Source organism: Zootermopsis nevadensis, unplaced genomic scaffold, assembly GCF_977971745.1.
Source record: "Zootermopsis nevadensis isolate Lab colony 2312 unplaced genomic scaffold, Znev_1.0 Znev_ptg000208l, whole genome shotgun sequence".
NCBI classification, from domain to species: domain Eukaryota; kingdom Metazoa; phylum Arthropoda; class Insecta; order Blattodea; family Termopsidae; genus Zootermopsis; species Zootermopsis nevadensis.
In genome coordinates this window covers 53,275-65,468 of record NW_028259339.1, presented here as the reverse complement: position 1 = coordinate 65,468, position 12,194 = coordinate 53,275, and the positions used below count along the sequence as shown (strand labels likewise).

Sequence of the window (12,194 nt, the reverse complement as noted above, 5' to 3'; positions counted from 1 at the left end):
TTTTTGTGGTAATATAATTTACCGCATTCGACCAGCGGCTGAATAAAGCACGTTGTTTGGAAATGGTTTTGAGGAATTGCTAAGGAATTTGCCTTCGATAAGGTGGAAATTGTCTCGTTGTAGAAGATTCGAGCAGAATATCGCTTGGATAACCTGTCTGCTTTGTCTTGAGTACTTCGAGGTTTTACTTTCGTTAAGTTAGAGAATTTTCTGGTGTTGATTCCGATTCTGCCTCAGATAATTCGTTGATGCGATAATTGTTCCTGTGCTCAAGCGTCATCTTCACGCTTCGGCCTGCTTGACCCTCGGTGGTCAGGGTATACCAGGCTAGGTGGGCCCCAGAAACAGACTGAACCCAGAGAGAGGGAGGGAATTTCGCCCCGTAGTCCACACAAAACTAGGATCGCGATCGACTATGGCCGCCAGATACGGAGTGTTTCGAATACGCATTCGGGGACAGCCGATAAGGGGTGATTCTCGGACTTGTGGGTTGTCGCGGGGCTAACAATTACCGACTGTGAGAATAATAAATTGTTCCGAAATGGTGGGCGTGGCCTCTGACTGGTCAGAGGAGCAACAAGGAACGACAATCGAACTGTGGGACGCTGAAGAGACAAACAGCAGAAGGCAGAAGCTCGCCACGAAAATAGTAGTTTCGATAATTTGGTTTATCGGTCAATTCTTACTTTCTGTGAAGTCACAGGCTTCCCGCCCCCGCTGGAACAGTTTCAAAATTTCTTCTTTCCTTCAAGGGATTCTGACCTGTTGTCAGTTTATTGTCGCGTAAGGAAGTGAATTTGCGATTCGGTCCGTCCCTCGCTGTGAATTCGCTGTTTGGTGAAGTGTTGAAGTGGTTTAATTGTCTGCATATCAAGAACGAATCAATGTTTCAGCTGCTTTCGATCTCGAATTGATAAGAAAATGTTTACAGGGAAGTGAGCTGAGTTTATCCAAACAAAATTATTCTTAACTTACTGGGAAATACAATTACTAAAACAGGGATTAGAATAAACTTCCAAGTTAACAAGACGAAAAATTCCGTTCACTGGGTGCAGTAATTGATTTGTCGCGAAATTAACTGTAGTGTGAAATATTACGTGTAGCCGAAAACGCCTGGGATGGACGTTTTCGAATATTTATTTTTGTGTACGTGTTCAGTATTTTACGTCCTTTAATGACAAGACGTTGAGATATTATTAATTGTTTATTTAATACAAATTTAGTTCGGCTTTTATGAGAATGTATTCGAAACAGATTTATAATGTTATCGTCAGTTTCGCATCGCGTCACACAGTTCCAAAAGGAGATTCCACGCCATCTGTTGTTGTCCAGACCGTAAAGAATAGGCCTAGGTCATGATCAACGGCGTATTAGTTGGTGGCTGATAAATATGCGATAAGAAGTTGAAAGGGCACAACTGCACTGACCAAAAGGCGACAAACCCAAAAGCTGCCATTGTTGTGGAGTTCAAGGTTGTACTTAACGGGAGACTCCGCTCCAGGTTGTGAAGTTATTTCCTGGGTTTTTCAAATAACAGTTCTGCCACTCTAAACGATAATCGTTATAATTGTGAAAATGGTCCACATTGTGTATTGAGCACGTTGCACCAGTGCGTCATGTTGTCAGTTCCCTGTTACCTGAAGACGGTCATTGAAGCCAAAGCATCTTGTAACAATACGTGCTTGTTAACATTTGAAGCCACCCTTGAACAAAAAAGTATTGTTTAAGTAAAGCTTAAATTTTTCTACAATGCCCTTGTGTAAATGCATTGAACAGTTTCGTCTTCTTAAGAGCTGTGCCACTTTAATTGTTTGAAAATCACTTGTTTCTTTGTGGTGATGATTTTGTGACGATTTTTGAACTTTATGATTTCCAATCGACCTTATATTGTCGTCCCGAGACGAAACAAACCACGAGGAAGACGTCAGAGGGCTAATTACACTGGGAAATACAAATATCAAGAGCACGATCAACTCCCTTTGTGCCTTTTGTCGGAGAGGATCGGACGTCGTAATTTTCCTGTGCAGTTTTGCATTCTGAAGCCCTCCTCAACGAAATTTAATGATCCTGTGCGCCAAGCGATATATCGACCAAGCTCGGAAAGTGTTTTCCGTGACGCGTTCTTTGCAGCGTGCATTTGGATGTATTAAAGCCGTCTTATTTCGATACTTCCCACTTTGACCACCAGATCGTAGCAAATCAGCGACTGCCTCACTGCTTTCCTCAAACGCCATCTTGTTCTCACCGTTCGTAGGAAATTCAAAAGTACGATTTTGGAATCTTGCAGAATAGCCAACCTCCACATCAAATATCAAACAAGTCCGTCTACTGGTTCTCGAGTTGAATCGACTGGACGGACAGACAGAGACGACCAGCCCATAACGAGTTCTTGAAATGCACTTCATTGAAAGATAACAGATAATTTTCATTTACTTTGATAAGCCGTTTTAGGAACATTGAAGGGTTTAGTTTGATTAGTGCGTCTGAGTAAAACACTTTCTTCCATTCTGTAAGTCGTTTTATATAACGTACTGGCTTGCATATAAAATCGATGATAACTATCGACAGAAAGTGGAAATGTAACTGGCACACAAGGTCTATGCAAACATCGTCGAAGTTTGTTCGCAAGGCGCATGCGTGATTAGGGTTTCGACAGATGAACGAACACGGAAATTTATTGCTAGAGTTACGCTCCTCTTGAAAGGGAATTAGAAGTCAGACGTCATCACCCAAAGGGAGAAAGTAAGTGAAGGCCAGAGACAAATGGAGAAAAATTCACAACAAAGAACTTATGGATTTTACTGTTAAAATTGTTATATTAGGACGATTAATTCAATGTTACTGAGATGATTAGGTCATGTAGCATGCGTGAGCAAGGCGAGATATTTGTACGGCATTTTGGTGTGAATCCTGAAGGGACGAGGTAACTCGGACACGTAGGCACAGATATGAATATAATATTAAAATGTATCTTCCAGGAGTAAGGTCTGGACTGGATTTATCTGGCTGAAGACTGTGATGCAATCTCGGTTTTTGCGTTTAAGAGGAGGGATATTTGACTAGCTAACTAACTAACTAGATGGCTTACCGAACGCAAAGGTTCATCACCGAATTAACCAAAGCCCTCCACCGGACCCTGTCCTGGGCCAACAAAATCCAGTTTTCTTCAACTCCTATCTCCCATAGATCCCGCTTGATACTATCCTCCCATCTACGTTTAGGTCTCCCCAGCGGTCTTTTCCCCTGAAGTTTCCCAACCAGTACCCGGTGCATACCTCATATCCCATCCATGCGCGCTACATGCCCAGCCCATCTCATTCTTCTCGACTTAATCACCCTGACAATACTGGGGGAGCAGTACAGATTTTTAAGCTCGTCATTGTGCAGTTTTCTCCATGTCCCATCGTCTTCTATCCTAGGCCCAAATATCCTCCTCAACACCCGATTCTCAAACACCTGCAATCTGTGTTCCTCCCTTTGAGTGAGAGACCATGTTTCGCACCCATACAAAACAACAGGCAAGATTATTGTTTTGTATACTTTAATTTTCAGGTTCTTAGAAATCAGACGGGAAGACAAAATATTTTGGACTGAGAAGTAGCAAGCATTTCCGGAATTTAATCTCCTCCTAACTTCCTCACGAGTATCATATTGATTTGTTATTGTTGTTCCCAAATATTTGAACTTTGTAACCCTTTCAAAGGATTTATTATCCACCCTAAGATAATTTTGTCCTCCTGTCTGCTGACAAGATACTAACATGTACTTAGTTTTTTCTGAATTTCCTTCTGTCTACTAGCCTCTAGTAAAACTTCTGCGTTCCTCTTTATTGTATTCATATCGTCCCCCAATAAATTAACATCATCAGCATATGCCAATAGCTGATGTGTCCCATTCAATTGCAAACCCTCCTGCCTTTGTTGGACTTTCCTGATGGCATATTCTAGCGCAAAGTTAAAGAGCAAGGGAGACAAAGCATCTCCTTGTTTTAGACCGTTCTTGATGTAGAATGTCTCAGAAACAAATTTACCTACTCGAATTTTCCTACAGGTTTCATTTACGCACATTTTTATTAGACTCACTAGCTTCTTTGGTATATTTGACTAGCTGAGCGACCATTAGCGTCTCAGGAGTCAGTTTACATGATCATAGCGTCGTAGATTTATCTCTTGGCCTGAACTTCTTTCAAGCATTAAGACTGTTCCTTCGTATTGTCTGACGTCCTTTGGCGTCTGCCCCACCCCCGGGGGCTTTTGCCTCCAGAAGATCCTTGGGTGTCGCGTTCTCAGGCGTTCTTTGCTAGTGTACGAACCAGTGCTTTGGTGAGGCTTTGAACGTCGTATTTATATTCGTAATTCTCGTTTCTTTCCTTGCGTCTTTAATTATTCGCGTGCACTTAATTCAAAAGATGTAATTATGTCAATTAACTTTGTCATATTTAAACATTAATAATCTTTTCCCTTGAATCATGATATCAGCTTCTGATTTAAGTGAGTGAGAACTCGTGTAATGAAAACGGATAGAACAAGAAGCGGAAGGAATTTTTGAGTAGGCCTTGGCTTCCGCAATAAGAGATTTATTACCTAATGGAGGAGGTAAGCCATGGTCTTTTCTTGCCATAAATAAGGCAGTCATGATTTCTGGTGCCTGCCAGCTGTTTCGTTTTACTCCCCTGTATTTTCTACCGTGGCCGATCTCCATGGAGCAGAGTCCTTGACAATCTAACATATTCCAGTCCAGAGCTCAAGCAACCAAGAACACCCGGTTCGAACCCGAACTCGGCATTAGTCCGATGTTACCCCATTTCGAATTTCTTCGTCCAAGTGGCTGTTGATGGACTCCAGGAGGATGGAAGAGGAAGGGTCGACGTCCTACAGGGGCAATAATTTAGCAGTTTGCAGCTTCGAGGGCAGTCAGGCTACGTGAGTTTTTTCTTGTCTGTCTGCACTAAAAGTGTCAGGATACTCGACTCACGTCATCAGTGATTGGCTGGCGGTGTTATACTCGCAAAGAGAACCAGACGCAGATTACGGTATAATATTAAAATGGAGCGTAAATAAATATAAAGTCTTCCGTGGAATCATCTGGCGCAGAATAGCAAACAAGATAGCGAGTCTTCGGTTCGGTAATAGGCGGGAAATTGTTTTGACAAGAACGGAGAAACTGTCGACATAATTACCCGCTGCAATACCGACTGAGAATTCGTGGCCACTCCATTTTGTTAAAATGGCTGACTATGTGTTGCGTGCAATCATTCTGCGACTGTTGGTAGTTGCAGTGAGGGATTTTCACTCGCGAAATTTACCCGTACGATGCACACGCTTTCGCTAAATCCTCACAAGGGAAATTTTTCTTGTGTATGTTTTAAATTGCGCCTAATTAATTTAGAGAAAATTATTTTGAAGAATACCACTTAAATTTGTGGCACTTATATTCTTCTTATCTCTGTGAAATATCCTAATTTTTCATCTGCCACCCAGTCAAAATATTTATTAGCGCTAGTTTCGCCACGTTCTTATTATCGATTAAGCGACAAACATGTAAATTCTGGGTGTCGTTCATACATCATTTCATCAAAATCCGTCTGGGGGTCCTAGAGGGTAAAGATGCTGACACGCAGATGGGCAGGCGTGTGTAAAGTAGGAATTTCATTTAACTTGTTCATATTAAACCATCGAGAACATTCGGCAGAATCACAGTTACCAGACGCCATTAAAATGGTCCGGTGGATGAAGCTTAGTCATGTGTAGGCACAAGAACTATTTGTGACTTCGTTTTGTACGCGCTTTATCTAATTCTTATAATTTCGGGAAAGCGTAATCACTGGAAGGTCCATTAAAGAAGCCAGACTTTACCCAGTCCCCGTGACAAAGGGGTCATTTACGTCACCACGAAACTTCCGAATTGTAACTGCTCAGGAATATGATGCCCCGAAGATGGAGACCGTGTATCATTCATGTCGACGTCCTTCGCCTTCTCCTCTCTTATCCCTAACAAAACGCGGCTTCTGGTACGTGAACGAGCAGCGGGAAATTCGTGTGGAGTTGAGGTCTTGAAACCAGAAGAGAGGGAGACGCTGAGGAATATTAAAAGAGGATAATGTAACTTCGTATGTAGAAGGAGCAAGAAACGTTCTGTTCACATTCATACAGCAAATAGAGGAAGCTTTTTTAAGAAGGGCAGGGGAAATAAATTTCGACACGTTGGTATTAATGTAGGATAATGCTAACGCGTGTCTGAGGTCTAACCTTTAAGGATGAGGACCGGACTCAGCTGGCGAGGGACGAAGTGAGTTGGGAATTTAGAATTCTGTATAACGAGTACGGGTCACCTGGAACAGTGAGGGTAGTGAAATATATCAGGCTCCGATGGGCTGGATATGTAGCACGCAAGGCTTGCATGCAGAATTGCTTGTATCATCAAAACCTCTAATCCTACATAGAACGAAGGAATGTGTTGTTAAACAGTGGGCAAAATTAAGCACGTCCTACATCAGCAAAACGTTTTGGAACTCGTACAAGAACATAAATTCAGAGGCCGAATGTTCAGTCATGTAGTGCGGGTAGCAGCGATGGTTCGTTATCTTGAAATTGTTTAAACTAAAAATGCTCTCCTTCATCGGAAAATTATTGCTAATGGCTGAATTTTGCTTAAGAAACATCTCGTTCGTGCTTGTAAGGTTCTTTTACGCGCCGTAAATCTACGTCATGGGACCGCCGGCTCTACTTCCCCTCTGGAGGAAGCTGTGCTATGGATTCTTATCGACCTCGGCCGGGTTTGAACCCGCGTACCTTGGGTCCAGTACCGAGCACATTATCCTCTATTCCACGGATGGAGACACGTTCAAATATTACTTTGCTAAAATAACAAAAGGAAAGTTTATAAACATGCTTTTTATTTAATATTCAAGCGAGGGTAGTCAGTTCTAGGAATTACGCAGTTGACAAGGAGGCACTGCGTAATTATTGCTTGATTTCTAAAGCCTACGAATGGTGAGAGGCTAGCGTGATTTCATAATTTTTGCGTGGCCTGGTGACGCTAAACAGAGGAGAGTGGGAGTTGAGAGAGATTAGTGTGTGGCTTGGTTGACCATGCGGGTGTTTGGTCGTTAGAGAAGGTGTAGTTTCTGGATTTGTGAAGTGAAGAAAAACGTGTGAACCGTGCCATGGGGCACCCGGTGTTCTGGATTTTTTGTTGTTGTAACATATATGTAAGTTCTGTTGAAGTTGGAAAATCATATGTGTCATCACATTGGTGATGCACGTGAACATTTCCTGTTTGAATCTTGTAACGTGGTTACAAGGGGTACCACTTGCAGTGGCGAGTTTGGGCCGGTAGGTGGTCGGGAAAAGTCAAGCAGCTAAGTCAGCGCACACAACCCTACAATTTTGAGGGGGGGGAGCTTTTTACTGTAATTCTGTTTCATAGGGGAATGTTTCTCGCTGCTGTGTCTTGGGTGTGGTAGCCAGTGAAGTATGGATGCACCACGTGTGTGTGTAACACGAATGTTCCTTCTGTTATATTAGAATTGTACAAGACAAATTACCTATTCATTTTTTTTTGGTTTATATTCTTGTTTATTTTTTATTATATATTGTCATATTACTTTGCTTTTTTTTGAATATATTACATTAGTTGTTTTGTTTGAATTCTAATGGATGTGATTTATCTGATAAACAACTACCTAATTTCATGTTCCCTATTTTAACCAATTTTATATAGGGGCATAGAATACACAAACGACGAGTCAGCAGGATAGATCGACTTGAAAAACGGTGCAAAGTCCTCGTCCCAGTTTCCAATGCAGTCCACGTCCCAGTTCCGACTGCAGTCATCGTCCCAGTTAACACTGCAGTCCTCGTCCCAGTTCCGACTGCAGTCCTCATCCCAGTTCTCACTGCATTCCTCGTCCCAGTTCTGAATGCAGTCCTCGACCCAATTCTCACTGCAGTCCTCGTCTCAGTTATGACTACAGTCCTTGTCCCAGTTCTGACTGCAGACTTCGTCCCAGTTCTCACCGCAGTCCTCTCCCAGTTACGACTGCAGTCCTCGTCCCAGTTCTCACTGCAGTCCTCGTCCCAGTGCTGACTGCAGTCCTTGTCCCAGTTCTGACTCCAGTCCTCGTCAAAGTTCTCACTGCAGTCCTCGTCCCAGTTCCGACTGCAGTCCTCGTCCCAGTTCTGCTGCAGGATTTGTCCCAGTTCTGAATCCAGTCCTCGTCAAAGGTCTAACTGCAGTCCTCGTCTCAGTTCTCACTGCAGTCCTCATCATAGTTCTCACTGCAGTCCTCGTCCCTTTTCTCACTTGAGTCCTCGTCCCAGTTCTGACTGCAGTCCTCGTCCCAATTGTAACTGCAGTCCTCGTCCCAGTTTTCACTGCAGTCTCGTCCCAGTTCCGACTGCAGTCCTCGTCCCAGTTCTCACTGCAGTCTTCGGCCCAGTTCCGACTGCAGTCTTCGTCCCAGTTCTCACTGCAGTTCTCGTCCCAGTTCCGACTGCAGTGTTCGTCCCAGTTCTGACTGCAGTCCTTGTCCCAGTTCCTACTGCAGTCCTCGTCCCTGTTCTCACTGCAGTCCTCGTCCCAGTTCCGGCTGCAGTCCTCATCCCAGTTCTCACTGCAGTCCTCGTCCCAGTTCTGATTGCAGGCCTCGTCCCATTTCTGACTGCAGTCATTGTCCCAGTTCCGACTGCAGTCCTCGTCCCAGTTAACACTGCAGTCCCCGTCTCAGTTCTGACTGCAGTCCCCGTCTCAGTTCTGACTGCAGTCCTCGTCCCAGTTCCGACTGCAGTCCTCGTCCCAGTTAACACTGCAGTCCTCGTCCCAGTTACGACTGCAGACCTCGCCCCAGTTCTCACTGCAGTCCCCGTCTCAGTTCTGACTGCAGTCCCCGTCTCAGTTCCGACTGCAGTCCTCGTCCAAGTTAACACTGCAGTCCTCGTCCCAGTTCCGACTGCAGACCTCGCCTCAGTTCTCACTGCAGTCCCCGTCTCAGTTATGACTGCAGTCCCCGTCTCATTTCTGACTGCAGTCCTCGTCCCAATTAACACTGCAGTCCTCGTCCCAGTTAACACTGCAGTCCTCTTCCCAGTTCCGACTGCAGACCTCGCCTCAGTTCTCACTGCAGTCCCCGTCTCAGTTCTGACTGCAGTCCCCGTCTCAGTTCCGACTGCAGTCCTCGTCCAAGTTAACACTGCAGTCCTCGTCCCAGTTCCGACTGCAGACCTCGCCCCAGTTCTCACTGCAGTCCCCGTCTCAGTTCTGACTGCAGTCCTTGTCCCAGTTCTGACTCCAGTCCTCGTCCCAGTTCTCACTGCAGTCCTCGTCCCAGTTCTCCCTGCATTCCTCGTCCCAGTTCCGACTGCAGTCCTCGTCCCAGTTCTCACTGCAGTCCTCGTCCCAGTTCTAACTGCAGTCCTCTTCCTAGTTCTGACTGCAGTCCTTGTCCCAGTTCTGACTGCAGTCCTCGTCCCAGTTCTCAGTGCAGTCCTCGTCCCAGTTCTCACTGCAGTCCTCGTCCCTTTTCTCACTGCAGTCCTCGTCCCAGTTCTCACTGCAGTCCTCGTCCCAGTTCTCCCTGCATTCCTCGTCCCAGTTCTGACTGCAGTCCTCGTCCCAGTTCTCCCTGCATTCCTCGTCCCAGTTCTCACTGCAGTCCTCGTCCCAGTTCTCCCTGCATTCCTCGTCCCAGTTCTGACTGCAGTCCTCGTCCCAGTTCTCCCTGCATTCCTCGTCCCAGTTCTCAATGCAGTCCTCGTCCCAGTTCTCACTGCAGTCCTTGTCCCAGTTCTCACACTGCAGTCTTTGTCCCAGTTCTCACTGCAGTCCTTGTCCCTGTTCTCACTGCAGTCCTCGTCCCTGTTCTGACTGCAGTCCGCCTCGGCTAATATTTGTTGTCCACACTTTTCTTTCTTTCCATCACCATTCAGATCGTCTATCAATGTCTTAACGTTCTCCATGGTCGTTATCGCTTTTCTCCTCAGACACCTGCAGTCAAAAAAGATACATCTTATTACCTTCCAATGCTATTAAAGCATCAGTGCCCTTTTAAATGCAACACGAAATTCGGAACACGTGAAATACAAATTTATACTACGTATTCTTATATTTATATTATTAATATTTTGCTCTTTCACCGGTTGATTAGTCTGTTATTATGCTAAAAATTAATCCAGGGATACGATATTTTGTATATATTATTCATCCTTGGACGCACTGCAGGATAAATCGGAATGAGAAAACGTTTCCTGCTCTTTCGGTGAAAGCAAGATCAGGTACATCGACTTACTACGATTTCAATTCCGAGAAACAGAATTTACGTTCCTTCAGTTAATAAGACGATATCATACTTGCCAGTTGGTTCATCATCGTTTCAAACTCAAAAGCAAAACACCATTAAGCTTCGTTGCTCCGCACTGAACTTCAAGAAAAACTTCACAGTTTTCACGTCACTTGAAACCGAGTGCTAGTTCGTACACGAGTTAACGCTACATTCCTTATTTAAGGGTTACTCTGTAAGCAGCGATTATTCGGAATTCTTAAATATTCTTTGGGCCATCCACGAATTAAAATAGTTACGAAATTAATTCACTAGGTTTTTTGTATTGCTGTAGAAATTGAACTATTTACCATAAATGCAGACAGTATTTGGAGGACAACAACAATGTTTAACAATTTCATACCAATCCTCACGATGCCACAGAAAATTACAAATAAAAATTCAATAGCCATTTACAGTTACAGCACGCGAGACGAACACAACAATGAAGATGGAAAGGTAACAACAAAGAGATTATCAAACAACACACGAGTGCATAGGACGTTAATGCACAAAGAAAAATTGCTACTGAATGCATCAGATGTTTGTAATAATAATTTAAATAAATCAAATAAAATAGAACTTCGTAAAATCCGATTAAAGGAAGCGATCTTCCTTACAAATTCATGGACGCCCCAGCAGACAGCATCAGCAGTTGATGAGCGTCCAGCAAAGGGAATGTTTTTAATCGAAGGGCTGCAACTGAACAGAGAAGAGTCCCTCAGATTCCGAGCAGGAATGCGGAGACCGACAGCTTCCAGAAGGGAAGAACAGCGTTTAAATCCGCGGTAAACTTTCGTAAGAGACAGCACATCACTGCAATAATCCTTCTCACAATTGTAAATGATAACCTGTAAATGTAATGAGCAATAATATTAAATAGGAAACCCTTGGCTCACCTTTGTGGAGAGGAGGAAATCTCGATGTTCACAGGCAGCGAAAGTTGAATTATAAATTAAATATTAATCGAACGAAATATTAATTGTCACTAAATTATAGAACGTAAATCCACGAAAGGCTTTTGCTAATTAAGGCAACACAAAAGTATCTCGTTCTCGAAGCACTTAATCCAAAACCTCTTTGCAGCACAATTCGAACCAGAGTGACGAAAGCCGATTGTTGCCTGCTATTTATACCAACACAACAAAGCAGACGTAACTATGACGCAACAGTCAGTAGAGGGAGTGCAATACGGTTGATTCAAGCGTGCATATGGACTGAGAAATGAACCTTATCGCATGCCAGCCTTGATTGTTGCAGGCGTTCGTATTTTATATGAACACCTGCGTTTTATATTTACACATTCTTTGTAGTTAAAGAAATACAAATTGGATTACTATAAGTTATAATTTGTAAGAAATCAAAAATTAATATTAAATATTTTCTGTGTAAAAGGAAATTAATTGAAAAGTAACGAAACGAGGCTTGAAGTAAATTTTGCAATTTACTTTTCCCTTGTTTAAAAATAACGTCGTGTTTTGTATAATTTTTTAATTTTAAAGACGATTTTTGAGGGGCCCGGGCGCTGTTGAACCCATCGCCCCTGCGACAGGGAAAATGCTTCCTTCCTTCGAATCCCGATTATTCATTTTGACCAATGAGAGAACGCAGGAAGGTAAGAACTCTGGAAGAAGCCTGTAAGCTACCGGGTGTTTCCGAATTAATCTGCAGATTTTGTGTGGTTATAGCAAACCATGTATTTTTATTTATTCGTAGTTTGTTTAACGACGCAAGTTTTTACCCCCAAGGCTTCCTTCACTGTTTTGAGGTATTGGCGGACATTAGCCACGAGGGCTGAGATAGACGTAGTTTGATGGGTAAATATGAGCTGCCAATACACTGTACAAGGTTGCACAAAATGTGTCCAAAATTGGAATGT

General features: G+C 43.5%; 1 protein-coding gene and 1 long non-coding RNA gene across 2 annotated transcripts in view; both read right to left on the bottom strand.

The window, feature by feature from the left end:
• The window catches only part of LOC147870720 (uncharacterized), a 65,524-nt gene that overhangs the window by 15,924 nt on the left and 37,406 nt on the right, over nt 1–12,194 (bottom strand). The gene's annotated exons all lie outside the window — the stretch shown is intronic.
• LOC147870722 (uncharacterized) lies at nt 6,840–11,402 on the bottom strand. Its single transcript, XM_087342088.1, has 2 exons — nt 11,215–11,402; nt 6,840–9,984 (listed from the first exon to the last, which is right to left on the bottom strand). The coding sequence occupies exon 2, from the start codon at nt 9,954–9,956 to the stop codon at nt 8,373–8,375; it is 1,584 nt and encodes a 527-aa protein (XP_087198214.1). The 5' UTR covers nt 9,957–9,984; nt 11,215–11,402; the 3' UTR covers nt 6,840–8,372.

Bases quoted from the DNA above. Each gene is read 5' to 3' on its own strand.
- LOC147870722 (XM_087342088.1), bottom strand. From the start codon at position 9,956: ATGGAGAACGTTAAGACATTGATAGACGATCTGAATGGTGATGGAAAG.